Here is a 27,601-nt window from a genome sequence, read left to right as displayed (position 1 = left end):
AAGCTAAACAAATCCGCCAAAAAGACAGATCCTTTTGAAGGAAACATAATCCAGTAAATTCAGCTGTCCTTGACATAAATTATCAGAAAGCACCCATTTAAACGGTGCCTGTAATTTCAGCATCCAAAGCTCCAAGGATCAGATCTGAATCGCTGCATGGGGTGTGTGAATCTCAGCAAGGAGCATGCTTAATCGCCATGAGGCATGTTGAGAATCTCTGTGGTGGAATAACACTGGAAGCATTAAGCAGTTATCGCAGACAGTCTAAGACATTACACACAAGTTCTTCTCAGTTCTGACTGTGGTTTTGTTGGCAGCAAGTCAGACATATTAGAGTCAGTCCAGGTAAAAGACTTCGACAAACTTTAATATGTAGTGTATGTACAAACTGTATCACATCCATCATGGCAGCGATAAGCCAGCCTATATTTTCCTTTAGTTTGTGAATTTGTGTGTGTGTGTGTGTCACAGTCAGACCTTGAACTCATCCTTCCTGATGACGCCGCCCGGCTGCAGATGCTGACGGATCTCGTGAAGAACAGTAAGCATGGCAATGTTAGTCTTGCCAGCACCAGTTGGAGCACAGATCAGAAGGTTTTCGTTGGTATTATAGGCTGTCTCAAACACCATGGACTGAATCCTGTTCAGACGCTTCATCCCCTTGAACACCAGCTGACCGATCTGAGCAAACAAAACACAGGAAGGAAAGGGTTTACACATCATAACAATATACTTATCATACAATTTTCTGTATGCTTTTCATAAACAAATATCATGTGAACTGTCCTATAATAATTAAGGATATTGACAAGTAATACATCTTGATTTATAGTTTCTATTTGAATACAAATCCAACTGAGAAATAAAGCAAAATGCAATAAACATTGTTTTATGTTTTTCCTTTAAATAGCTGGATGTAAAAATTAAATGGAAAGCACGTTGTATACATTCTGTAAAAATAATACTTTTTAAAATAAATAAAAGTAATGTGTTTTTATTTATAAAATAAGAATGTGCTCCCCCTTTAATTTAATTGAATTCTTTAATTTCACTTCATTTATATCATCCATGTACCATATGTATAACAACTAATTAAGAAATATCAGAAAATAGGGAGAATGACCATCACAAGTACCCAGAGCCCAGTGTGATGTCACCAAACTGACACAAAGACTTAACACAAATATATTTTATACACCGTCTCTTTAGACAAAGACAAGCAGGAAACATATGATGTTTGAACCTGCGCATATTTGGTATTTTCCATTCCTTTCCAAACTGACTTGAAAAATTAACTGTTTATCAAAAGTGTTCCTGATGAATTTACTGTCAAACAAATGATTGTTTCAGCTCTAAATATGTAGCGTTATTACAGTAAGCGTTATAAATCATCTATAGCTTTCTGCATACATTAATAAGAATTCTGTCAATCACCTGAACGCTCTGCCACACTCATAACTAGACGTGGGCATGATTAATCGATGATCGATAATTGATCGTTAAGAATTTTGTCGATCACGTGGAATCCAATCCAAGTGTTGAAGCAATGCAATGAATTTCACTACGTGGCAGCAACCGGCCGGGGTGCAATTTCAATTTTCAACAGAGAAAAATGTGGGCTGCCGTAGGCATCGCAGGCAAACATGAAGGGAGCAAGGCGAAAGTTTGTTGTGGGAACATTTGGAGCTAAAAAGTAATGAAGCTCATTGTAAACATTGCAATGCCGTGTTTAAGCGCCTTAGCTTTGGTTTGTTATTTGTGAAGAGGCTTGGCTCAGAGCCTCGGGCTCCCACTGCCTTCAGGAGCGCCGCGTATCTTTTTTGTTCTGTTAAATAGTTAAAGAAATTAAACTTTAACTGCCATGTTTAAGAGGATTGTTGCTGGACTATAATTTCTTCTTGGAATAAAGAGGAAAAAGATTCTTTCTTTAGTATTTTCTGCCATAGGCATTTTTTAATTAAAAAAATTAATAATGAATCGATAATTGATAGTTAGTTTTCTCATGATAGAATAAGGAAATTTCTTCAAGTGCCCATCCCTACTCATAACTATAACATAGTCTCCATCAGGGAATATGTCAATATGGCAGTAAAGGCTATTTTAGTTTGTAATGAATACATTTTCAATATGTTTATTCATATAATTTCATTTGTCCCAGGTCTAATCATACCACTGCAGAATTTTAAAATACAGCCGCCCTCACAAGAGCTCACAACACCAGTGACACAGTCTCTGACACACTTCACAGTATGACAGGTGTCCATCTGAAGGACCTGCACACACATCTGCATTTGTAGAACAGCCAATAGGAACATTCTCTCTCTGAAAACACCTGTGATAGCCCAAAGTCTCCTTTGGCAGGATAGATTTTCTAAAGCCTGAAAACAGACCAAGAGGAAGTGCAGATGTTTAGTTTGCTCTCAGGCCCTTTTGAATAACAATGTGCTGAAAGGTGATTATGGAATATTTGCCCATTGATGCCAAAAAAAACTTCCTACCCCAGCTTTAAAAGACACACTTCCTGTTGTGTAAGTCACCTGTAAACCAAATGAAAATGTCCAGATTTGAAGGCACAACAAAAAACAGGCAGCGATCAGTGTCATTGTTGATTGGCAGTCGGGGAGCCAAAACAGTATTGGTTGTGCAGTTGCCCTTGGCAACAACATTTGTCAAGCACTTAGTGCAGGTTCCCCACTGGCAACAGAAACACACTGTAGAATCTTCTGAGATGAAATATGGGCAGGTGATCAGTTACAGTGTGGTCATGGACTGAGCTTCTGTGTATGAGAGAGTGGAGCACCAAAAAGCATGAAGGAAGAGAAAATGTGTGTGGTGGGATCAGCTGTCACTCAACCTGCTCTCCGTCTGCCTTCACTATGGCAACAGAGTGTAGGTGACGGCCCTCAATCTCACACTGCCTCTGATAAGTGGAGAAATGGCCACCCCCTTCCAAAACACACACACACATATGCACACACGCACGCACACACACACACAGATACATGCAGACAGGCGCAAACACAATGAAACACTGTGCACATGCAGCAGATGGAAACATCCAGCTGTTGCACAGGTGAGTCGTGTCCTTCTGGAACAGAACAACACATTTAAAAACCACATGAAAATCGGACTATGTTTTGTTCATGTCGTGTACGGAGAGTTCAGGAACGTTTTGAGCAGGATTTAGAATCCTCTCTTCAGATTTTCAGAACAATGAATAATGACAATGATTCAAACAGATATTTAAAATAAAAAAATAATACAAGTACGGTTCATAGTTCAACGGACACTGTTCACTGCAGCTCACAGCATGAAGGCTCCTCTGGCAGTGAGAATGACTCTGATGTTTTTATTTTTAGAAAACAATAAGAAACATGGTTATGAAATACAAATAAACTACTGATTAATACTGACTATATGAAACAACTGAAGTGGTGTTTTTATCATTCAATCTTTACATGGTATGTTTGATTTCTATGATTTCTATTTTTTATTTTATCGTGTAAATTCTCAAGCATACTGTGAACGTATTAATGTATTGTGAATACAGAAAATAATGTCTAGTGTTTTGTGTTTGTACATGCACAGGTGAGCTGCAGGTAAATTGGCAATAAATTTTACTACAGTGGAGGGAATGAGGGAATCGTATGAACAATCTGGAAAATAATTCAGGCTGAACAATAACATGAAGAGCTGCACAACAAAAGTATTTATTATATTTCTGAGATTTTGACAAAATATATTTTGAGTTTGAATTGTGTTTCCATCAGCTGCTTTAATGACAAGATGTTAAAGAGATTTTTTTTTAATTAATTCAATCTGAGGACTTACACCTGATATTTTTGGTCTTTATTGCATTGTATTTGATAAATTTGTTTCCAATATCTTGTATTGCAACTTCTGTTTATTGATTTATGTTCATTGAAAAAAATATAAAACTGGTAGAGGGAAACGTATAAATGTTTAATCCTGATTTACTGAAATTAAGCTCTGAAAAATTAGCATGACCGCCACTGAGATTAAAGCCAAGTAACAGTGTAATTGAGAGACTAATCATGTGACATACAATAGAGGTCACTGTAGTTCCAGGTGTGTTCTCTACCTCCTCCATCCTCATTTTACCCTCTCTCTGCTTCCTCTGCTTTCCACCTTTCTCCCAATAAGGTCGGTTCAGGATGCCTTAAGCTTAGACAGCAGTATTATTTATTCAAGGATTCATTAGAAGTATGTCATCACTTTCCACTTCCCCTCGTTTCGCTCCAACACTCATAGAAAGAAATAATTAAACAGTGCATGTCAGGCAAGGATATGCAGGGTGCTGTTCGGAAGCTGGCCCCGCAGTCCAGCAGGAGGAAGAGGTTATTAATGCATCAAAGAGCAACTTTATTAGAGTTCATTTAAACTGAAGGGAATGAAGGGTGGCTGTGGTTTCAGCTAGGTGCTGCATGGAGCCAGGGAGCGTCTGATAAACGACCACCCGTGTCTACAGTCATTTCAGAGAGCATTTAGACGCCTTCACTTTTCATGTTGATTTAATTTTGAATTTGTAAAACTGCCATTTACAAACATATTCAGACCTTTAATTCAGTACTTTGTAGAAGCCTTGGCTCCAGGTACAGCTCTGAGTCTTCTTGGTTAGTCTCTACAAGCTTTACACACCTGGGTTTGGACAGTTTGTCCCATTCTTCCTGGCAGATCCTCTCAGGCTCTGTCAGACTGAATTGGAAGCATCTGTGAACTGCCAACTTCAGCTCCAGGTTGTTCCATTGAGTTTTGTTCCATTACTGTACAGTCTAACTATTGAGACTCTCGCAGAGGAAGAATCCATGATGATCTTAAGGGTATCCAATTTGGAACAGGAACTCATATATGCAGATGATATTTTGCTGTCTCAGGCCGAGGAATCTCTAAATTTTTTACATGCATTACAGGCAAAAATCAAGTTAAGAGGTCTCTTAATGGTTTGTCTTATGTCAATATATACATTATACATTTCCCCCTGATGTGTGGGACCTGTTAATTAAATATGACCTGAAGAACCTGAACATATGGTATGTGATGGAAGATGGCATGTAATGGAAAAAATAAAAACGGTGACATTTACCAGAAAAGCTGCACTTTTGCAAAATAGAATTGCGCACTATATTATTTACCAGCTTTACTGGAATTATGTTGGAGAAAATGTGGACAAATATGTGATCACACGCGTGTGTGTGTTTTAGGACTGTCCAATAATTCAAGGGTTCTGGAAAAGTGTTAAAGGAAAAAATGAAGCCGAACCTAAAGACAGTATGGAAATATATAATGTGGATTTAGATTGCAAAGAAAATGAGCAATGAATTGAAAAGATACAAAAGGACCAACCAAACAAAATAATGTAGGGTCAAATCAACAGAACAGACTGTGAGGAAATCCACTTTACAGCAATGATACAGCTCATCATAGAACTCACAGCAGCTACAATGAATAAGAAGACTGGTGATAAGTAAAAGCACCTGTCCTTCATGATCAACAGTGAATGCTGATTAAATGGTGCTCCTAGACTTGGGCAGGTCCTCCCAAAATTTTATGTTAGCTCCAAGTGGAAAAAGTCTATAGTCCTGAGCTCAGTTTATTTGTGATAAATGCCACTTAATTAATCATTGATGGCTCTTAACTGATGTACTTGGAGCATTACTCAACTGCCACATTTGGCCGAAAATCCGCCCAGCTACTTGCTGTTTGAACACAGTCAAGCTAACAGTTTTCAAAAAGACCAAATATACCTTAATAACTCCACACACACTGCTGTCACTAACTCCACCCCTTTCATGACTAAACAAGTGAAGGTACAGAATGAATGTTACTTCCTAATGACTGCAGGGTCTTTTCTACCCTCTCTGAACAGTGAGAGATGGCGATTCCAGTCTCCTCCTGTCTACCAAATTATTTCTCCCTAGGCCAAGTCCACTGAGCTCCTACTTATACATATTCATTCTTGAATTATGGACCACTGAGCTACATCCTATTTTGTGAGGCTTCTGCACACTCATTCCTGTGTCTCTGCGGTGACCAGAGAGCCACAACAATCACTTGAGCGGCTGGCTCTCATTTTGATTTATCGACTTTGTCTGTTTGTAACGAAAAGCCAGTGTCCCTACACTACTTGAACATGCTAATTCATGCAAATGTATTCTTGCCCCAGTATTCACCTTGAGGTAAAGCACACATGTTGTAAACAGAAACTTGCCATCATTTAATGATCTTTGGAAATCTTCAGTGATTTTTTTATTCTCTCCTTAAAACCTCTATTGCTTTATTGTTATGTTAATGTATGCACACACGTCTTCCAATTGGAGATCCAGCTGTGGCTGCCCAAACTTGTCTCGAGGGTGTGGTGTCGGTGTTGTGGGAAGGTAGTTACTGTACTACAATGGGCATTATGCAGCTGTTATCATATAAGACAAACCCTGCTTTACCAAAACCTTGATGAGCAAGAATTTCAGGTGCCAAGGAACCTCAGGGTAAAACTGTGCTAATTCTGCCCAGCTTTGCAATGGCCCTAAGGTGCTATTCCTATGTAATGGAAGTAAGTGGGGCTCATTACTTTCAGTTTTTATTGAAAATAAAAAATAGGGAATTCATCAACATGTATTTTGAATATTAAAACTGATATAAATTAGAGAAAAATAAAAGAAAAACTAGAGTAGAGAAATACCACTGGCAGCATTTATTCTTTAATGACTTGATGGGATTTTGCACATATTATACTGCATTATATGGTACAGTCCTCCTCTTCCATTGTATGTACAGAAAAGTCAAAATAACATGAATACGTCACAATGGTGGCGTCTGGCAGGACTTTCTAAATCAGGAAAATGTGAAACAAGCACATTATTAATCAGAGCTTTAATGCTGTTTAACAGTCAGGTTTAGACCACATTACTGAGCTGATCAGTCAGTCAGTGACCAGGCTTTGTCTCTATCACATTAAGTCATACAAAGAGAAGGAAGACCATGAGCCAGAAAGTCAAACTGACATCACCAGGCAAGATTCCAAGTTAATTAAGTTGACATGAGATGAGAGTTTATGAAGCAGAAATTCAAAGGGAGCAAATCCAGAGCCAACAGGTACACTGGTCCTCTTTTCCCCAAAAACAGCACTCAAGTGCAGGACTCTATTTTTGTTACAATCAGATCCAGTGTTTCACCTTTTTAACATCCATATGATGTTTTTATATAATACAGACATTTGATGACTGAAATAATCATCAACACCATGACTGAGTGTTTCCACCTTGAACTGCAGTGAACCAATGACAGTCTCAGAAACACAGATTCAGACAGGTAGGGGTTTCATACGTGACAAACCTAAGGAACCAATCCTGTCAAATTGTGGGGACGGGGGGCGGGGCTAGATAAACCTGAAACATTGTCAGTACGGAGGGAGGGTTAGAATTAGCACAACCACCGACACTGTGTCATCCACTGCCAGTTACAAGCTAACAAACAACATAAACAAATACAAGATGCTAACTACGCTAACCGCTCTGATCTGTCTGCTAGTCTCTGGTTCTGGTCTCAGACTCCTCCTCTGAGTCTGGGTCTGACTGAGACTCAAACATGAGGCTGAGTCTCTCTGATGTTTCCTCCTCTAACCATCTTGATGCTCTCTGCTCTTTCACCTGTCCACCTGGAGCCAGCAGGTGGTGGGCGGGGCACAAGGTCTGATCCAGATTTCTCAATCTCAATTTTTTTTCACTACTTTATGTGTAAACCATGTTAAACTAAATATGAATCACAGTGGGGCTGGGTATTGCCACTGATTTCCTGAATCATTTCAATTCATCAGTTACGGACTTGTGTCGAGCATATGACGCCACATTGGAAACATCCATTCAGAGGAGAAGCTGCAGTGCAGGCAGAGGTCAAGCTAAGCTAACAGACTAGGCTATGAAAACGTAGCTAAGCTAGCCTTCATTACCAGCAGCACAAGCTGTCCAAGTGTAACAGACTGACTGTAAATGCATCACAAATGAAGAAACTGCCAGAAGAGTGAATAATGAATGAAAGGTTGTTTTCTGTCTTTTCATCTTTACTAATTAACAATTTAATTCACCGAGCAGCTCAGAGGCGACCGCCAGCTACCAGACACGTGGAATGTGGAATGTTTTCTTGCGTGTTACTAAATGCATGATTGACGTTTGGAAATCAATCAATGCACCTTAAATGTCAACATGACAACTTTGACCATTTTATTTGTTTTTATAAGCTCTCTACATGACATACACTTTAGTGATCGGATCTTCAAGCACAGTAGATACATTTCAACTGGATTCTGCAAATTGCACATATTTTATTTCATCACTTGGAGAAAAAAAAGTGGCGGAGCATCGTTGCAGTGGCTCCAGCAGTTTCTACACCTACGCCCGCCTGACGATGTCATTGTCATTGTGACAGCTTCACACATCCACAGGACAGTGTAAAAGAAGCATATTAAAAGATTAATCTCAGGTTTTATTAATCGATATCAGATCGATTTTAATCGGAGAATCATTTTTTTTCAACCCAGCACTAAATCATAGCAGAGATTTTAACATAGTTTAAAAAATGTCTGGAGAGGAAGTTTAAGTCAAAGACCAAACCCACTAAACATGGATCAAAGATGAAAACCATCTTGCAAGAGCCGGGCGATAAACAATCTCGAAATTGGATCGCTGATAATGATGATAAGTTTTGTTCATTTTTACCTGTTACTGACAGATCTAACAGCTTATCAGCACATCATAGCAGAAATAAAGGTGACAGCAGCCAGTAAGTCTGCAGTTGTTGGCTTGCATGTCAAAGTACAAGCCAGTGAAGAAAGTTCTGGAAACAATGGGAAACTAGAATGGCTACCCTGATGGTTGTATCACTCCACCAACCAGCCAAGTATCAGGAAACATGGCCACAGTCTCTCCTGCCTGAGTTACAGGGTTGAATAATGAACAGAAGTATTTTTACAGAACATTATGATGTCACACTGAAGTTGACCTTTTTACTTTTTGGATATAAATGTCATCACTGTATCACTGTCATCCACTTATCCTTATAGACATTTGAGTTAAATGTCATAATTAATGAATGTATTTGTGATTTGTGGCCAAAAGCGTGTTTGTGAGGTCACAGTGTGAAAGAAGTAGGGCTGGGGCGACACGTCGACATAATGAATTATGTAAATACCTCAATTCAAACAGCGTGCGTTGTTGCATCGCAAGGCGGAAGTAAAATAGCTGTGCTTAGTCATATTTGTTTGTTTTTACCCTCTTAAGCCCAAATTTCATGTTATCTGTAAAGCACCATTGCTGCGCAACTGCGCAGACCTGCGCTAGAGACGTGCCGTTTTTTTCTCCTTAAACTAAACGATCTGCGCTTCCAATCAAGCCCTATTGTCCGTGTGTCATCACTGATTTAGATCGAGACACTAACATTGAAAGTTACTAAATATTTGGAGCAATTTCACTGTTTTTCTGTCACATTGCTGCTTTCTGTCTGTGTGTTTATTGATCGATTCCGATCTGTGCATTCAAAAGAACATGGGTCACCGTGACCTTGAACTTTGACCTAAGGCGACCAAAATCGAATCAGTTCATCTTTGATTCCAAGTGAACGTTTGTGCCAAATTTGAAGAAGTTCCATCAAGGTGTTACTGAGATATAACGTTCACCAAAATGGGATGGACGGACAGACCACCTGAAATCATATTGCTTCCAGCTCTGCCTGCTGCCGGCATGGACACAAAAAATGAATGGAACCGGCGAGAGGCTCCAAGGCTATAGTGAGAGTGAACTCACATTACCCTGCAAAGCTGAGGAAACTGTTGGCAAAAAAATTAACACGATGTCAATCACATGGAAGTGGTTTAGAAATCTTAAAAGTGGCAAAGTGACAGTCTGAAAATAAAACAAATCTTCTCCATCACTTGAAAACGTACTATGGTGTTAAATTAGTCTCAAAGCTCAAACACAGAAACCACGTGTACGTGAGAGAAGTTCACAAAACCACCCGCACAAGGAAGCATTTGGTGCACGCACATGGTTTTTATGTGCATCAGCATTTTAAGATATCTTGGTAACAGACCAATGGATTATCAGATAGACACAATGATTTCACTTCACAGACAAAGGTAATATAATAATAATGATAATAATAGACAAATATTTGCAGTGATGGAATTCATCTTGCAATCTTACTACACTCAACTTGAATTGTGGAAAAAATTGAGAGTCGTAGAGTCAAATAAATGGAGTTTCTCACTGTGCTGAAAATGTCATGACAATTTTGTAATTCATTATCACAAAAGCTTTTTAATCATCTTCAGAATCATCTCTGCCGAGTAAAGTTTTACAACATATGCCTATAGTCTGTTTTCTTCTTCATCTTCAGAGGGAAGCGAGAGAGTGTGAGAGTGCACAGAATCAGAACAGGCATGGGTGTGTGGAAAAACAGTGCTCTTTCTTTCTCATGGAAAAAAAGAGAACTAGCAGCCAAGCACAAGCTGATCACAGAATCACAGCTCACCCACCAGGTGGGGGTCCTGTCATGTAATGATAGCACGATTGCTGGGGCAGGAGAAGGCCATTGCAAAGGTTTTATCAGCTGATTAAAAAACAAGGCACTTGCCCCCTTCATGGCAGGACACTGATGTCCCGGAGTCTGTCCACAAGGCTCTAAATCCACTTGACTGTTGTCCTCGCTGGTGAAACATATGTGAGTGTCTGACCTGCAGCTCTTCCATGACGAGGTCTGGAAGCCAGAAGCTGGTGACTCACAGCTCACCAAGACCATCAAGGCTGCTGTCATCGGCTCTCTGAATGAACCTCACCAAAATGCCATCCCTAGTAGACTGGCTTCATCAGAGATAACAAGGCTGAGGTTGTGACAACCAGATGAATGTCAGAGCGCATCACAAGCTGCTCTCACATTCAGATCTAGTGTAGAAAGACTGTGGTGTTACTTCTTACAGACCAGCAGGCTATTAGAGCCGAACTGAGCAGCTACCTGCTAACTCTGATGCAGACAGTGAGACCAGCCCCCTGGCATTGTGGAAGATCAACTCAACAACATAACCCAGAGCGAGCCTCCTGGCAAGGCGGTACCTGTGCATACCAGCTCACCCTCAGAGCGTGCTTTTAGCACTGGTGGCAATATTGTGTACAGCCACAGGGCAGCTTTAACGCCAGGCACTGTGGGCGGACTAGTTCTTCTGGCAAAAAAAAAAACATGATGGGGCAACAAATTATGTGCACTAGGTAAAAGAAGTGGCGTAATAAACTGCACTTGTCTACCTCGAAAACATTTGAAAGATGTAAAAACAGGACACAAAAAAGTTAAAAAATATCATTTATCTTAGAGTTGTACTTAAATGTGCCAAAATACCTCCAGAAACCTTTGAGATGTTTAAAATTCAAGCTAACCTGTTTTGTTAAGGCAGAAAGCCTTAAAATAAATAAATAATTATAAACTATATTCTAAAGTTTAACTAATGAGCCCTCTGGTTTCTACAGGCTTCAGTCATTATCATGATGCTCTTCAAACTGACAGTTTCAATCCCCGTCACTGCAGCTGGATGTTCCCAGCTAAATTCAGCTAAATGCACCCTCCCCCTTAAAAGCAAGTCCCCATCATTTAAAACATGGGAGTAAAAGCTCTGCAGAGCCCAGCTGGCTAATACAAGACCATACACATCTGTGGTCAACCTTTCAGGAGCGGGGTTAAATAAAGTTCCTAATGAGAGCAGCTGTTTGAGCCTCGGGCGGAATCAATCTCTAAAACCCAGGTGGCTCCAGCAAGACCCAGCCATGATACACAGCATTTTCTAGACGATGAGGATACATGGACACTGAGTAATGTGTGGCTGTTTGTGAGAAGAGTGAAAGTTTCTGTATAAAAAAAAAATACACAGACTCAGTTATGTGTGTGCTTCTATTAAGTGTAAGCAGTTGTCTCTCCGCAGTACATTCTGTGTGCATAAGAAGGTGCCCATCAGCCCATCTCGGGCCAACCCTGAGTGGGATGGAAACTGACAGGCTCATTAACACAGCAGATACACAGCCTACGGCCATATGGGCGAACTGGGAGGACTGGGAATATCCCGCTCATCCACCAGCCACTTAAAACACACTAATTGGACCCACATAGATTGCACTAATGATTCAACAGCAATAACTAAACACCAGTGTTGTTCATATCCATCAGCCTCCCTGTTTATAGGTTTAATAGTGAAACTGAGATAGCCAGTCTGTCTGTACACACAAGAAGCAACCTTTTTTTTTTTTGCGGTGGCTGCTACTTTGTTTTATTGTGTGTTTACTGTATGAGTCACTATACTAGCTTCTAAACTAATTAAATTCCTCTGTGCATCGGTAATGGGAAGCTAAGAGATATAATTGTTGTCATTTTCATGCCATCCTTTTAATTACTTTCTGGTTCCATTTCATTCCATTTGAATTGACAGCCTGATCAACTTTTAATTGCCAGTTTTTGCAAACAGCTTATCAGCCAGCTCCAAGCCTGCATGCAGAGTACTAGATGACCTGGCCAAACACACCCCCACAAACAAAATAACAAACACACACACACACACACACACACACACAAAGTAAATCCCAGAGCCAATCCTAGCTGTCGTCACCGTCAATAATGATGCTTCCTAGGGGTGTTAAAAAAAACACTGATATTTTGTCCTGACGTTTGGGATGGACGTCTGTCCATTTTTGGTTTTAGAGGCATTCATAGTTCTTGTTGAAAAGCTTTTATCGCACTTAACGTAACGACCTGTCAACCCCCTCTCCTCTGCTCTGCTCCACTCCTGTGTGTGTGTGTGTGTGTGTGTGTGTGTGTGTGTGTGTGTGTGTGTGTGTGTGTGTGTGTGTGTGGGAGGGGCTAAGACACGCATGGTGAAACAGAAAGCAGAGGTGCTGTAAATGACAGCGAAAAGCAGAATACACCGGGCTGAAATGAAACATGTGCACATAAATTAGGTAACAAGATAAATAAAATATTGCGTGGCAACATTTCTGGAAAAAAGTTGTTGCTAAAAAAAACACTTTCATTGACTTTTATTATGAAGTAGTAGCAGGAAATGCAGTGTGTGTCAGAGAGCTGAGCACTTGCCACTATCATTCATCAAAACAAGACAATGGTCATTTTCATAATTTTCTACAGCGGATCACTTTGAAATATTGCATGAAAGTCCTTTTGCTGCCCGAGAATTCTGGGAACTGTAGTATTAAACCACAGAAACTACAGGTGTTGCCAAAACAACCTGGACTGAGATCTTCAACACGGCTACTTTAAGCCCAACTCATATAATTAACACCTAAATTAGCAACACCTCAGATTGTTAGTTATGTAATATATAGTAATAAGCATAGCTCTTACTTTTAAAATTGAACTCAAACCTATTTCAATCACTATGGCTTGACTATTTTATTTTATTAATCATGGTTATTTGTTCAGAGTTTGTCATTCTCACGATTCTACAAATGAACTTGTTATTGGAAAAAAAAATCCTAAAGTGGTTCTACCCAGGATCAAATGTTCTGACGTTCTGGAGCTAGAGGGTGGGAGGAGATTTTGATTTATTTGTCATAAAAATACATTATAATGAAGAATTTTTCAATTTCTACTCATAAAGTTTTAGTTTTCCTGATGGTTCCATGAAATTCACCAGTGGAAAGTCACAGTTCATTCTGATTATTATGAGGTTTAAATTTCTGGAAAATCTATTATCATTTTTATGCAATAGATAAAATAACAAGGAAATCTTATACTAAAATGTTACATTTAAGAGGTATATAATTGTTCAGCCTAAAAAAACATTTTGAACAGCCGATTTTCCTACAGGTCATTAAAGTGTCAGATTTATTTGAATCTGAATACAAACATTCATAACAAATGGAGGCACAGACAAAGACACCCTGCTTTAGCAAACTGTGGACAATGACATCACGTCCAGTGTCAAATACACAATTTATGAAATAAGTAAATCTTAATTAATATTACTGTAATATTAGTCTGTCAGGTAGTTTTTACTGAATATGTTGTTATGTTGTCATTTGATATGTTTTGTTTGCACACATTATTTATATGATTTATTTTGAAGAATTTTCTTCTATTTGTATTGGCTCTATGGAGGACGTAGGAACTAAGTTTGCGCCTTTGTTGCACAGGGACACTTTAAGTTGTAACAGTTTGCTTCAGAGAAAAACATGAAGTTGAAAGAAAGTGAATTTTTGTAAACCATTAAAGTTTAAAGTAAAAGTTGACACACTGCCGTTTTAAGTTATTTTTGGTCCATTCATGCAGCCAGCAAGGTAGTTTTAGTTACATGCTTATGTGTCATCGTGTATGTCTATGTTTACTGTAGTTTGTTGTAATGTGAATGTGTGTTTATTTTGTACAGTGTTATCTAATTAGTTCAAGAGTGGTGGCGTTGGTGATGATGGTGTCGTTAGAAATGCAGAAGATGAATAAATCCATCAGTAACAGTGGATCGTGGTGTCGTCTATTTCCTGGAGTGAGTCATCTCAAATAGCAGTATCACATTAGCCCTATAATGACACGCTGAGGGTTTGGCTAGCTAGCCATGTAGCCAGCTACAGTAACTTCTGAGGCAATTTAAACTTTAATGTCCGGTACTAACGTTAATATAAAAATCTAAAAATACTGAAATGATCATACACTCCACACTGCTGTGTGTTGCTCGGCTGTTCTTTATAATCTGACTGAATAAGCTTTTATCAAAATAATAAAACGAAATCAAGATCAGGCACCAAATTTTACATATGAAGTAAAACATAATAAGTATACTTTAATCATAGACTGAAGGAAGCACAATGCAGGCACACTTCTCGGTGGCTGACGGATAAGACATGACATATTGTTGTGTCATTTGACAGTGCTGCCACTCAAACAGACAAGATTGTAAAGATCTGAACTTGAATCCTTCAAAGAAGATTTGAAGACTCACGGCTTCTACTTAACAAGTCTAAGCAAACACACAGAGCCACATGTGTGTGCTGTGGGGGAACCACATCAAATTGGATTAGGAAATGCAATCAAGGTGGATTAATTATGGATGGAGGGCTGTTCACTTCTGCCTCATCTTCGCAGGCCTGTGCTTATACACTGGCTGCTTCCTGCATAGGAAAGGAGAGGGTAAGCTGTCAACAGCCAGGAGAATGATGAGTGAGCGTGGTGATGGCAGAACGTACTTGAATGACAACACCTAATACTGTCACGTGAGACTGAAAGCACTAAACAGCAGACCTTCATTTGACACTGTTGACTGCATAATCATCACGTTTTATCACTTGATCAAGTTTGAATGCATCAACCTTCCACTTTAAGTGGTGATGAAAAGAAGGCCGGAGAAGTGACGCCTAAGGCTTTAAATTACTATTTTACCATCATAAAAAAAGATGTGAATCACTGCAATCCATCCACACTCATACCATCATTTTTCAAACAGTAGCCTTTGTTTACCTAAACTGCACAACCAGACCATTATTAGAAACAAGTTTATATATCAATTTATCTCAGCACTTCCTGTTTCACATCACTTTCAAGCAGCTCAAAGAACATAATCCCTCTACATGTCAAACATCTGCAGGAAGTGACAGAACTTAACACCGACTGAAAGTACGGCAAAGTAGAAAATGAAAACACTATTACTGAAAGAGAAACTTGAAGCAGCAGAGGGCTGAGTATGACATGACTTTGTTATATTGATGAATTAGCAATGTAGACACGTACTCTTTAATGCAAATACCTCTTTACCCAATCATGTGCCAACAAGTACATACAACAACACATAAAAGCATGGCGACATGGTGAAGAGGTTCAGTTGTTATTCAGACCAAACATCAGATTTGGAGAATGGGGAGGAAATGTGATCTCACAAACTGCTGATCTCCTGGGACTTTCATGCAAAAGTCTCCTGAGATGACAGAATGAAAAAACATCCAGTGAGCAGCAGTTATGGGGGCAAAAACACCTTGTTACTGAGGCCATATCCACACCACTAAATTTTCTTTTTTTAACACATCTCTTTTGCTACGTTTCCTCCTGCCGTCCACACAACTCCTGAGTTTTCCAGCTCCAAAAACAGAGAGTTTTGGAAACATTGCTGGACCTGTTTTATTTTGAAATCTTGATATAAATGGGCTAGAACAGCGGGTTCCAGGAAACTGAGGCGACAGTGGGAACAACAATAGGAAAATATTGCCTGGCTTGACAAATCTCCATTTCTGCTTGATGTCTGAGGAGTTGGTGTAAACTACATGAATCCATGGATCAGCCTTTAATATAAGCCTGTTTTAAATAAAGGCATGGTAAATAAAGGACACCACCACTCCCTTGCTCCAAGTTTCTCTTTCACTCATATTAATGGCAGTCACCTCTACTTTATTTAATCTGTTTTACATTAAAATCTTTTAAAAAACAGTTCAAAGAGCAAAATCCCTCAATTCTTGATGTGAAACAAACATCTGCCTGAAGTGTTGACTTTCGTTGCCACCAATTGAAAAATGGCAAAGTAAAAGCAATATCTATTATTTAGTAATAAAAGAAACTCAGTATGACATGAGTAATGTTGCTGTATCGATGAAACTGGTGGAGCAGAAATGTATGTTATGCTGAATTTACCATGTGAACCACTATGGTACAGGTAACCATCACCATCTTTTACCTGTTCATATTTATTCATGCTGGCTGTTAGTTACTGCCATTACTTGAATACTGGATTTGATTCAAAGAGTTTGCACTATGAGCCATTTACAGTATTTGACACAATGATTGTCTGGCTGAGGGGTAAACAGCAGAGAAAGTTTTAAGTGTCAAGCAGCAGAAAGATATACAGTACAAATTGGGAGGAAGAGTCATTCATTACTTATGCCTTTCAACCCACCCACGCCCACTACAGCTTTCCTGTAGCAGCCAAAGAGCAAAGCTTTCTGTGTTCCCTAATCCTTTCCCTCTACAGACTCTTTCCCGGTGGGAACTGTCATTCCTCGCAATGTCTTAGCAGCTTGACTGGATTCCTATCAATTACTGGTTCACAGGAAGTGCAGTTGTGTGTGCTGTCAAGGCTTCTGTCTATATTTGAGTTAGTGTCCATTCTGCTGTTAGCATTATGAGGTACATCAGCAGTGTAGTACTAGTGTACGTTTCTGTACAAGTGTGGTCCATCAGTACTACTAAAGAGTGGCATTTGCTCTCATTCACAACACACCCAGTAACATATTCAGATGAATTAGGAAGGCTTTTACCACAGTGGCAAGGATGGGGCGCCTAGACCCTGATTCATTAGTTAAAAAGCATTCTAATAAATTTCCCATTTTTAATGTTTCACAGAGCTATTAAAGGCACATGGAGGCTTGCACAGCCCTGTTTCCCATTACAGCTTTCAATAAATGACAATCGGCACTGTACACTGGGGGGAGGGGGGAGCGTCAGACTTTTCAGCCTGCCTTTCAAAGCCTTCCTAATAGCACATAAAGACTTATTAGGCATTGTGTGCCGGCACTTTAGAGTAGTGAGGCACTTTGTTCCAGAGTTGCCCAGGCTTAAGCTAATGAATAGAGCCACGGCTTGACTGAGGCTAATTCACATTGCTCAGCAGAAGAGGTTGCATATCAATCTATATCAGTTACACAGGGACTTTCAAAGATTAAGGGAAAACATCAAGTAAGCTAGAGAGAAACTCTGGGAGAAAGAAAGGAGATAAGCCTTGTAAAAAGTAAGAGAAGAGAGATGGAGCCTCAGAGAATTTGTGTAGGTCTAAGTCTTTGCAGGAGAAGCCAGGACAGAAATTCAGTAATGGCTGAATGTCTGATAGACAGCTTAAAAAAACTGATAACTGATAACTGTACAGCTGAATCAAATACATCCTCATGTTTTTTTTTCTCTCACCAGGAAATGAGCTCCCTGGAGACATATGATTCTACATAACAGATCCTTAATGATCCCTCTTGATGGAAAACAAAGCAATGCACAAACAGAAAAACTGGCCCTGAAACTGATTTATCTCTATATTTATCTCAAAGATTTCTTAGATTTTTCAACTTTGCTGTGATCCTGGATCGCCAATACTCCTCATTATCACTCTTACAGTCCCAATATGATGGATATGAGTGAGACATGTAAATCTTGTATGATAACGGGTCACAGTTAATGGATCCTTGACTTTTTGTAGACTGTAATTTTGGATTCTGATGATGTTTTGTCATTATTCACATGTGTTTTAACTACTGAGACTATGAGACAACAGGTATAATATAATAAAACAATATAATCAGGATTATAGAACAGGTACAGCCTCTGCTTGAACTAACAAACCCTATTTTATATCCGAAAATGTTTTCTGCAAACAGAAACTGGACCGTGCCTTGCATTCATTTGAGTCGGTCACTGTAGCCAAACGTGACATGGTGGAGACTTGAAATTATTCAAAGTTACAACAATTAGTCACTGGTTCAAGCATTTACACCTGAGTCTAATATTAGTAGTAGTAGTGATGCAAGAAAATACACAGCCTTGTTGAAATGTAAAGGATGTATCAAAGAGTCCACAAACTCAGAAGGATACTAAAGGAAAATGAACAGTACCGATGGGTTGCTGTATTTAATGCTGTAACAATAATCCAACTGATCCAAGATATCCATTTAAATTGTTTAACTCAGACTGCTCAGAATACATTTTAACTCACAATGACTGTGGATTTTCTTTCTCATCTCAGTTTTTACCAAAGTATGCTTTGGTAAATGAGGCCCCTGGTTGTTTTGACTTCCATTACTACATCCCTAAAGCCCTTCATGCAACCATTTCTATTTCTACACACAAAAAAGAAACCCTAACCCTTTTCCAAACAACTTTGTCAGTGTTTAAGATGTAACTCTGACATGACTGCTCTCTCACAATGAGTTTTATCTGCCAAAGCTGGATACACCCGTAGATAGAAACAAAAGGTTTAACCAAAAATGAGATGTCCATGGACATAAAGACTCTTTTGTCCCTGTGGACATATCCCTGCACCTAATGGAGGGATTAATGGTCAAATCCTCAAAGACCATCCTGATGAGGATTGAAATTGACAGGCATTGAAGAGACCTCAACACTCACAATGCAAACAAACTCACTCACTCACACACTCTCACACACACACACACACACTCAATGCAAACACACTCACACACACACACACACAGAGCCAGTATCACACACTGTGAAAACAACAAGAGCAAGCGCGTAGATATGATTAAACCGTCCTTTTATCAATTTGTCATGGCACAAGACACATGCACACACTTTGGTCCACACTTACAAACACACATTCACCAAAGCTGAATCCTGTTTATCATTATGTCCATTAGCATGAGTGACAGGAAGGTTAATAGAGATGAGCAGTTAATAGTTACTAGTTCCCTGAAGTGTGACAAATGCGTCTGAGGTTTATGGATATCATACTCCAGAGGCTTCGCAAACAAAAGGCCAAGTTCAGAGAAGCAGTGACTTTTTGCTCTGTTGCATCTTCACTAGTGATGCAGTGATGATGGATTACAAAGTCTAGTTGGGCAGACCGGATGGGACCAGAGCCTATCAAAGAAAGCGATGTGTGTGGACTCTGCCAGACTATTCTTCATCCTGCAGCCATAGTTCTTCCCCAAAGGCCAGAGCAGAAAGAACTCCTGCTTTTCCAGCCTGCTGCCCTCTAATACAGCCCAGTGGTGGCTGGATAAAGCCTGCTGGAGCCTAAGGGGAATGAATGCACCAGTATGAGTGTGGGTTTGTCAGTCAAGGTGTCAGCCAGACTGACGGGTCATTGTGTCGGCTGACAGCCGGCTGAGAGCTACAGCAATTCCATTAAGAAGGAACATCACTCACTGGCCATTACAGCCACAGTCCTCTCCTGTTCACTCAGATGGAGGATAACGGGACTATATATACACGTGGGGCACCAGAAAACTCTCCTGGCGGCAGACAAGTCCTGCTGTTCATACAGATTTACCTCAAAATGCAGAGACATGATGTGCAGAGCTAGGGAAGTAATCCATTGCTTGTGTTGTAGTCTCATGGTATTTTTATCAAGCCTGGATTTCCCTTCCCACTGAATCCGAATCCCAGGGAGTCCCTTATTGAGTCCATTTGGTTTCATCTTTCAACATGTGTAAATCACAAGTAATTCAAGTTATAAATAACAAAACACAAAGATTCAACTGAAATGTGTTGTTACAGACAAAAAGTGTTTCTACATCAACACCTGCACAACTCAGATAATCTTCATTAAAGCTAGTGAGCCAATTAACAGTTAGCTTCTTGACTTTGTGGAAAACTTCATCTACCTACGCAGCTTTATTGGCAAAGAAAACGAGACCCAGAAGAACGTCAAGGTAAGATTGAGGAAAGCTCAAGGTGTGTTGTGCAAAGTGAAAAATCTGAGGGTCTAATCAAATAAGCAATACAGACGAAAAACAACGATCGATCTACATAACAGCATGCACTGTGCAGTTCATGCTGTTAGGCTGATAGATGTACAGTGCAGTGCAGTCAGTGTTAAAAGGGCAGATACATTCCACAGTGTATACTAAACAAGATCACAGCCTTGGAACAGAAAAATGAAAAGCCAGAACAGCATTACCAAAATAAGGCAGAGGTGACTGCAACAGCTGAGCCAAGCGCTTTGAATGGAGGCATATCGTTTCTCTGAGCTCCTCCAGACAAAAGCCTGGAAGACCAAAACTGTGACTGATGAGGTCATCAGCCAAGATCAACCCAACTCACAGGGGCAAGACAAACACATTTCATAATTTTAACTAATAACACACAAATCATTGTATTGATTGAAACATTCATACTAGGGCTGCATGATATGCAAAAAAAAAAAAATCATATTGGGATTATATTGGCAGACCCTTGTGATTTCATTTGCAATGCTAGTTTTTTCATTTGATTTTCACTGAAAAAAAATAACCTCTGTAGCACCACAACGCTTATGATATTGTGACACATTTTACCTTTATCAAAAAAAATGGATTTGGATATTGCACTTGACTATATATTATATTTTGATTAATTACGCAGCTCTAATTCACAGTGTATCAAATCTGGAGTCCAGACAATGAAACCAGAATGGAGTTGAATGAGTTGGAACTACTGTGACTTTATATTGTGACTGGGATTATATTATATTGTATAACATTTTGAGTTTGTTGTTCACAAGGCACATCGCTCATGTGAATCATGACTCGCAAAACAGAGCTCTCAGAAGACTTATCAACAAGAATTGTTGATTTGCATGAAGCCAAAGGGTCACAGAGTCATCTCTTAGAGTTTAGATGTTCATCAGTCCACAGTCTGACCAACTTGTTTTTAAAATGGAGACGAATCAATTCTGTGGCTACTGTCCCTAGAAGTGGGCGCCCAGCTAAGATAACTCCAAAAGCACAAAGCAGAATGATCAGTGACTCAGAAAGCAGAGATGAATAATTAGCGTTGATGTTTTCTTATAATTACTTCTTTACAGTATTCGACATGATATTGTGAACGACAAGCATTTGGTAAAAATTCAAGGGGTAGAGGAGCTCAACAGGACACTGACAGGCAGCAGCACTGAATCCGTGCAGCCAACTGCTTGGACATGGAGGAGGTTCTCTCTCATAAATGAGGCCATCTGTGGTGGCTACAGCTTCTAATTAGTCTCAAAACTGTCACACATAAAAACATGACACGTGCACACAGAACGGTATCTGTAAGTGGAAATCCTTCCTCTCAAGGGAGCATGTCTGCTCCATGTGCACAACTGCAGTCACATGAGAGCAGATCAAATCTCCCACCGCACTCACAACAGCTCAACACACACTCGCTCGTCAAGTTGACTTTTGAGACTTTGGAGGCAGGGGACAGTGGCTGATGTGACGGCCCATTTGATTGGTCACTGTGTTTGGCATAAATATGTGACATGACATAGACACTGGTCAGGGACCTCAGACTGGGCTGAAGGTTCACCTTCCAACAGGAGTGTCTTGAGGATAACTCTGTGAGTGCCCTTGAGTGGCTCAGCCAGGGCCCTGACTTGAACCAATCAAACATCATCTCCATCAAACCTGACAGAGGATCTGCAGAGAAGAATGGCAGAAAATCCACCAATCCAGATGTGCAAAGCTCGTAGTGTCAGACCCAAGAAGACTTGAGGCTATAATCGCTGCCCAAGGTGCTTCAGCTACGTTCAGAGTAAAGGATTTGAATATTTGTGTCAACGTGAGATTTCAGTTCGTCCTTTGTAATACATTGGCAAAGAAATTGATTATGAATTCCTGAGTGTAGACTGATGCATAAAACTGCAACATAACAAAATGTGAAAAAGTCGAAGGGGTCAAAAACTTTCTGAATGCACTGTACATCCTTAATTTCACTTATTGACAATACAAGGTCCAGTCATGCTAGGTTATTATACATTGCTCAATAAAATTAAGTGAACACTTAAATCACACATCAGATCTTGAACGAATTATTCAAGTAGAAAATCTTTACTGATGTACATTGTATAATTTGTTGAGAACAAAATGACATAACAACATTCAAGGGAAACCAAATCATCAACCCACTGAGGGCTGGATTCACAATCACACTGAAAATCAAAGTGAAAAATTGAAATCACAGGCTGATCCAACTTATGTGAATTTCATCACGGGAACTCACAATGTGACTCAGTAGTGTGAGGGGCCGCCGCATTCCTGTATGCGCTCCTGACAAAATCTAGGCATGAGTCGGTGGATGGTGTCCTGGGGGATCTAATCCCAGACCTGAATCAGGTCATCAATGAGCTGCTGGACAGTCTGTGGCAGTACTTGGCGGAGTCAGATGCACCGATACATAACACCCCATAGGTGCTCAATTGGTCAGGGGAACATGAGGGGCCAGTCAATGGCATCAATGCCTTCGTCATTCAGAAGCTGCCTACACACTCTGGCCACATGAGGATTTCATCCCGGTACCTGACAGCAGTCAGGGTACCGCTGGCTGAGACATGGAGGTCTGTGCGACCTTCCAAGGATATGTCTCCCCAGACCATCACTGACCCGTCGCCAAACTGGTCATGCTGGATGATGTTACAGGCAGCACAACGTTCACCACGGCGTCTCCAGACTCTTTCACACCTGTCACATGTGCTAATTGTGAACCTGCTCTCATCTGTGAAGAGAATTCTGGTGTTCTCTGGCGATGCCAGTCAAGCTGCATGGTGCTGGGCTGTGAGCACAGGTCCCACTAGAGGACGTGGGGCCCTCATGCCACCCTCATGCATTCTGTTTCTGACAGTTTGGTCAGAAACATGCACACCAGTAGCTTGCTGGAGGTCATTTTGTAGGGCTCTGGCAGTGCTCCTCATGTTGCTCCTCACACAATGTAGCAGGTACCAGTCCTGCTGCTGGGTTGATGCCCTTCTACGGCCCTGTCCAGCTCTCCTCGTGTAACGGCCGGCCTCCTGGCATCTCCTCCATGCTTTTGAGACTGTGCTGGGAGACACAGCAGACCTTGTGACCGCACGTATGGATGTGCTATCCTGGAGGAGCTGAAAAACCTGTGTAACCTGATTAGGCTGCAGGCACCGCCTCATGCTACCAGTATTGACAGGGACACTAGCAAAACACCAAACTAGAGAAGAATCAGTCAGGAAGGAGAAGGAGAGAGCGACTGTCTGTGGCCACCACATAAGAAAGCATTCTCTTTTTGGGGGTTGGCTTGCTTTTGCCTCTCCACTGCACCTGTTGTCACTTTCATTTGAACCAAAGCAGGTGAAATTGATTAACAATTACTTGTGCTTCCTAAGTAGACAAATTGATATTCCTGAAGTTTAACTGATTTGGTGTTATACTGAGTATAATAGTATATAGTAGTAATGTGTAAGATCTGGCCAGAATTTTAGTTTAAAATGTTCTAAAATTGAACTAACACTATCAATAGTATGTGAAGGAGCCACAATGATGATGTCATGACCAATACCTCCATCTATTGTATTCAGAAATATCTACTGAAAAGAGCATGCTAACCAACTAGCTGCGTCCTGCACCGTGTTGTAATACCACTTTATGACACTAGATGCTGAGTTACCTACAGCTCCCGACAAAAAAAAAATAATAAAAAGCTCCTGACCAGCATCACAAAAATGCAGAGATGGCTGGAACTCCTACAAAGTGATTTTTATCTCAATCCCGAAGCACTGCTCCGACAAGAAACCACATTCAGTGGCAAAGAAGCAAAACATGGGTAAATTGTGGTGTGTATTTCCACCACTGGAGACAGCTTCTGGCGAGTAAAGACATGCAGTTTGATGCCGAGCTGCAACTTTTCTTTTAAACTGGTGAGTAACATCTAATGTTGGTCTTTAGCAAAAAGTATCATTAGTGCAAATGACAAACCGTACTGACAAACACTTCAAGTGGCATAAATGTATGATTGATGATGTCGACAGACGTTTTAGTGATGTAGCAGAATTTAGCCTGTTCCTGCAGCTGTTATCCAGCTAGATGCGTCAATAACTTTTGTTTTACAAGTGAGACAAAGAGACTGTTTGATCCAGAACCAGCGGGTTCAGGATCCACTGCCTAATACTGTATTTATTTTAACATATTCATATCTATCCTTACTATTTGTTATACACACACAACAGACCTAACTGATTTTTGCACATCCTGCTCAGCAGGGGTTTTGTCAACACATACATAGATTTTTTCATAGTTTTTGTTTTTTTTTTAATATGTGTATCTATATATATATATTTATCTTTTTGACTGTTGCAGTATTTTACCTTTTTATTGTTATTTCCTGTTAATATGTTTATTGTATACTAGGGCCCAACCGATTAATTGGCCGGCCGATTTAATCGGCCGATTATAGCCATTAGAGGATAATCGGTAATCGGCCAAAAGTTGGCCGATTGACGCCGATGTTTACACTTATTTTTCACTAATAAAATGCAGGTAATATGGTATTTTTCTTAGAAATGATGTCCTTGTGTTACGTATCCAGTAGAGGACGCTCCGACTGCTTTCATGTCACGCGTCACAGTCACACCGCATCAGAGTGAAATAGTGAAGACTTGAGACATTATGCCCCACATAACAAAATACCTCAATCTTTTGCAGTTACTTTTTTATTGTTTGTTTTCAAAGATGTTTACTAAAAAAGTTGTGCTTTTTGCACTATAGTCTACCTCTGTTAGATTGGCAATAAGAAGAACTCTGGTACTGAGGGGGCATGTGAAAGTAAATGTCTTAATTCATACAGATAGAGGTTTACTGCCTTTTTGCATATCAAATTTCTGAATTATTTTATGTTCAAATTGTTCATATGCTGCTTGTTCTACACACTTTCTGATAATAAAAGCATTTGAAAATAGAACTATATTCAAGCCATCAAAGACAGGTATTTCGTCTTTTTTTAAATTGAAAAATGTAAAAATTTAATCGGCTGATATATCGGTTATCGGAATTTTTTATTCCCTAATATCGGAATCGGCATCGGCCCCAAAAAAATCCATATCGGTCGGGCCCTATCGTATACTGCACCAAACACCAAGCCAAATATCTTGAAGTAAAAACCTACCTGGCAATAAACCATATTTTCTGATTCTGCCTTCCTCATGCTGCTGTAGCCTGACACCTATACTAAGTTTGGACTTAGACTTGTTATTTAATTAAAAACACTCCAGTATTTAGCATGAAAAGTAATCGAAATACCAAAATGAAAGGTACAAACAGAATGGTTCATTTAAGAATAATATAGTTTGTGAATTTCCTGCTGGAGATCAGTACAGTAAATGTATATGTTTATTATATTTATATTTTGTATTATATATATATAAAAGACTCTGTAAAGTAACTAATATTTTAAATGATCAACCCCACTATATAGTCCACTATATAATTCCTTAGATAGTGAGTAGGCAGTAGTGAATAGTGAATGCCTTTGGACACAGCACTGGAGTCACTTGTGGTTGCCAGGCAACCTCATGGTGACGATAAGCCTCTAGCGTGTCTTTTCCTATCGCACTTCTCCTTTTCTCTTTCATCTACCTTGAGCTGGAGCGGTCACTTCTTGGTGCCACAATTATTGTCCATGGACCTGAGCACTCTATAATAGTTTTATAATGAAGTGAAGCTTCAAGGCAAAGAGGGAAAAGGAGAGCTAAGTGTTTTATGTGAGCTGACACTACATTTGTGTATGGTCATAGTTGTAATAATGGAATATTTGCAATGTAATAATAATAATAATAATAATGATAAAAATTATATATGGTTGCTATTGTAGCTGTTAATCAGCATATTCATTATTTTGACCAACCCATCCTGATTTCAGACCCGTCACTGTCAGTCTCTAACCACAGTGTACACACACGCATATATGGACGCACAGTGTACAAACACACAATAACAAACACCGGCACACAGCAACTCCTACCTCATCTAGTTCAGAGATGTAGACAGGCTTCTCTTCAAAGCCGATTGGCATGGGTTCGTTGGGTGGGATCTCCACCTCTTCATACATCTTATTGTTGTCTCTGCGGATTCCCTCAGGGAGCAGCAGCTGAATGTCACACACACACAAAGATAAAGAAAACACGAATGACCTCTACGATTCAACATACACAGATTTTAAAACACACTCAAACTTGGAAGGACATACAAAGTCACAAAACATACTAATATGAATTCAGCTGCATCTCACTTTTTTCCATATGCTTCACGCTCCCTTGAGAATACGAAGCAGATCTATCACACTTTGAAGGTCTCATCAGTATTTGTTTTGAACATGTACATAAATTTGAAGTACTGCATGTTAACAGCCCAATTAAATGCAACAAGAGAATTGTGCATAAATCCTACAAAATGATCCAATAATACAGTAAACAATGAGGTTCAGATGACACTTTTTTTGGCACATTAACCATGGCATGGTTAATGTGCTTTTGGAAAACATTTTGTTGTAGTTTGTTTTACAGTCATCAACCGTATGGTCAAAATGCTGAATAGAGGACATAATTAAAAACTGTTGAGGAGCAGCTGTAAACAACTGACATCATCACGTCATATTTGCATTCTGCCGACTGTCAGCCGGATTCAGCTCTTTATCTGTTTGCTTCTCTCCTCCTCTCTGTGCTCACATATACTGAATTTTAATACAGCAGAATTTCCAGTAAAGCTGTTCTCATTTCGGCACATTTAAAGAAAATACAGTCTTTCTCATGAAGAATATTGAAATATTTATAAACTAAGGCCATAACATAACCATACAGCATGGGATTATCTAAGAGACATTAACGTATTAATGAACATTAATGGTAGAATTAAATTTCAGCTTTTAAATGTGACTTTACAATGGCAAAGCCAATTCCACAAACAGTGGCTACACTTACTTGACTACTGTATTGGTAGAAACTGAAACTTTTTTCATTAATTACAATGACGATGACAAGTTGAAACAATAGGTTAATGCGCAATTTGAAATAACGAACCTAAAAACAGGTAATGGAAACGTGACTTTAAAAAAAAACTCTCATATGTTGAAAAAGAAAAATGTATCC

At 39.7% G+C, this 27,601-nt stretch overlaps 1 protein-coding gene across 1 annotated transcript in view; it reads right to left on the bottom strand.

The window, feature by feature from the left end:
• The window catches only part of ascc3 (activating signal cointegrator 1 complex subunit 3), a 162,747-nt gene that overhangs the window by 97,402 nt on the left and 37,744 nt on the right, over positions 1 to 27,601 (bottom strand). Inside the window, exons 8-9 of the mRNA XM_023419007.2 lie at positions 26,479 to 26,604; positions 478 to 681 (exon numbers count right to left, since the gene is read on the bottom strand). Coding sequence (XP_023274775.1) covers positions 478 to 681; positions 26,479 to 26,604 — 330 coding nt within the window. The remainder of the gene's footprint in view (positions 1 to 477; positions 682 to 26,478; positions 26,605 to 27,601) is intronic.

This window comes from Seriola lalandi, unplaced genomic scaffold, assembly GCF_002814215.2.
Source record: "Seriola lalandi dorsalis isolate HSWRI2012SDOR001 ecotype SW California unplaced genomic scaffold, Sedor1 jcf7180002054588, whole genome shotgun sequence".
Lineage (NCBI taxonomy): Eukaryota > Metazoa > Chordata > Actinopteri > Carangiformes > Carangidae > Seriola > Seriola lalandi.
The sequence above is the reverse complement of the archived record's forward strand: the minus strand, read 5'-3'. Positions and strand labels throughout refer to the sequence as shown.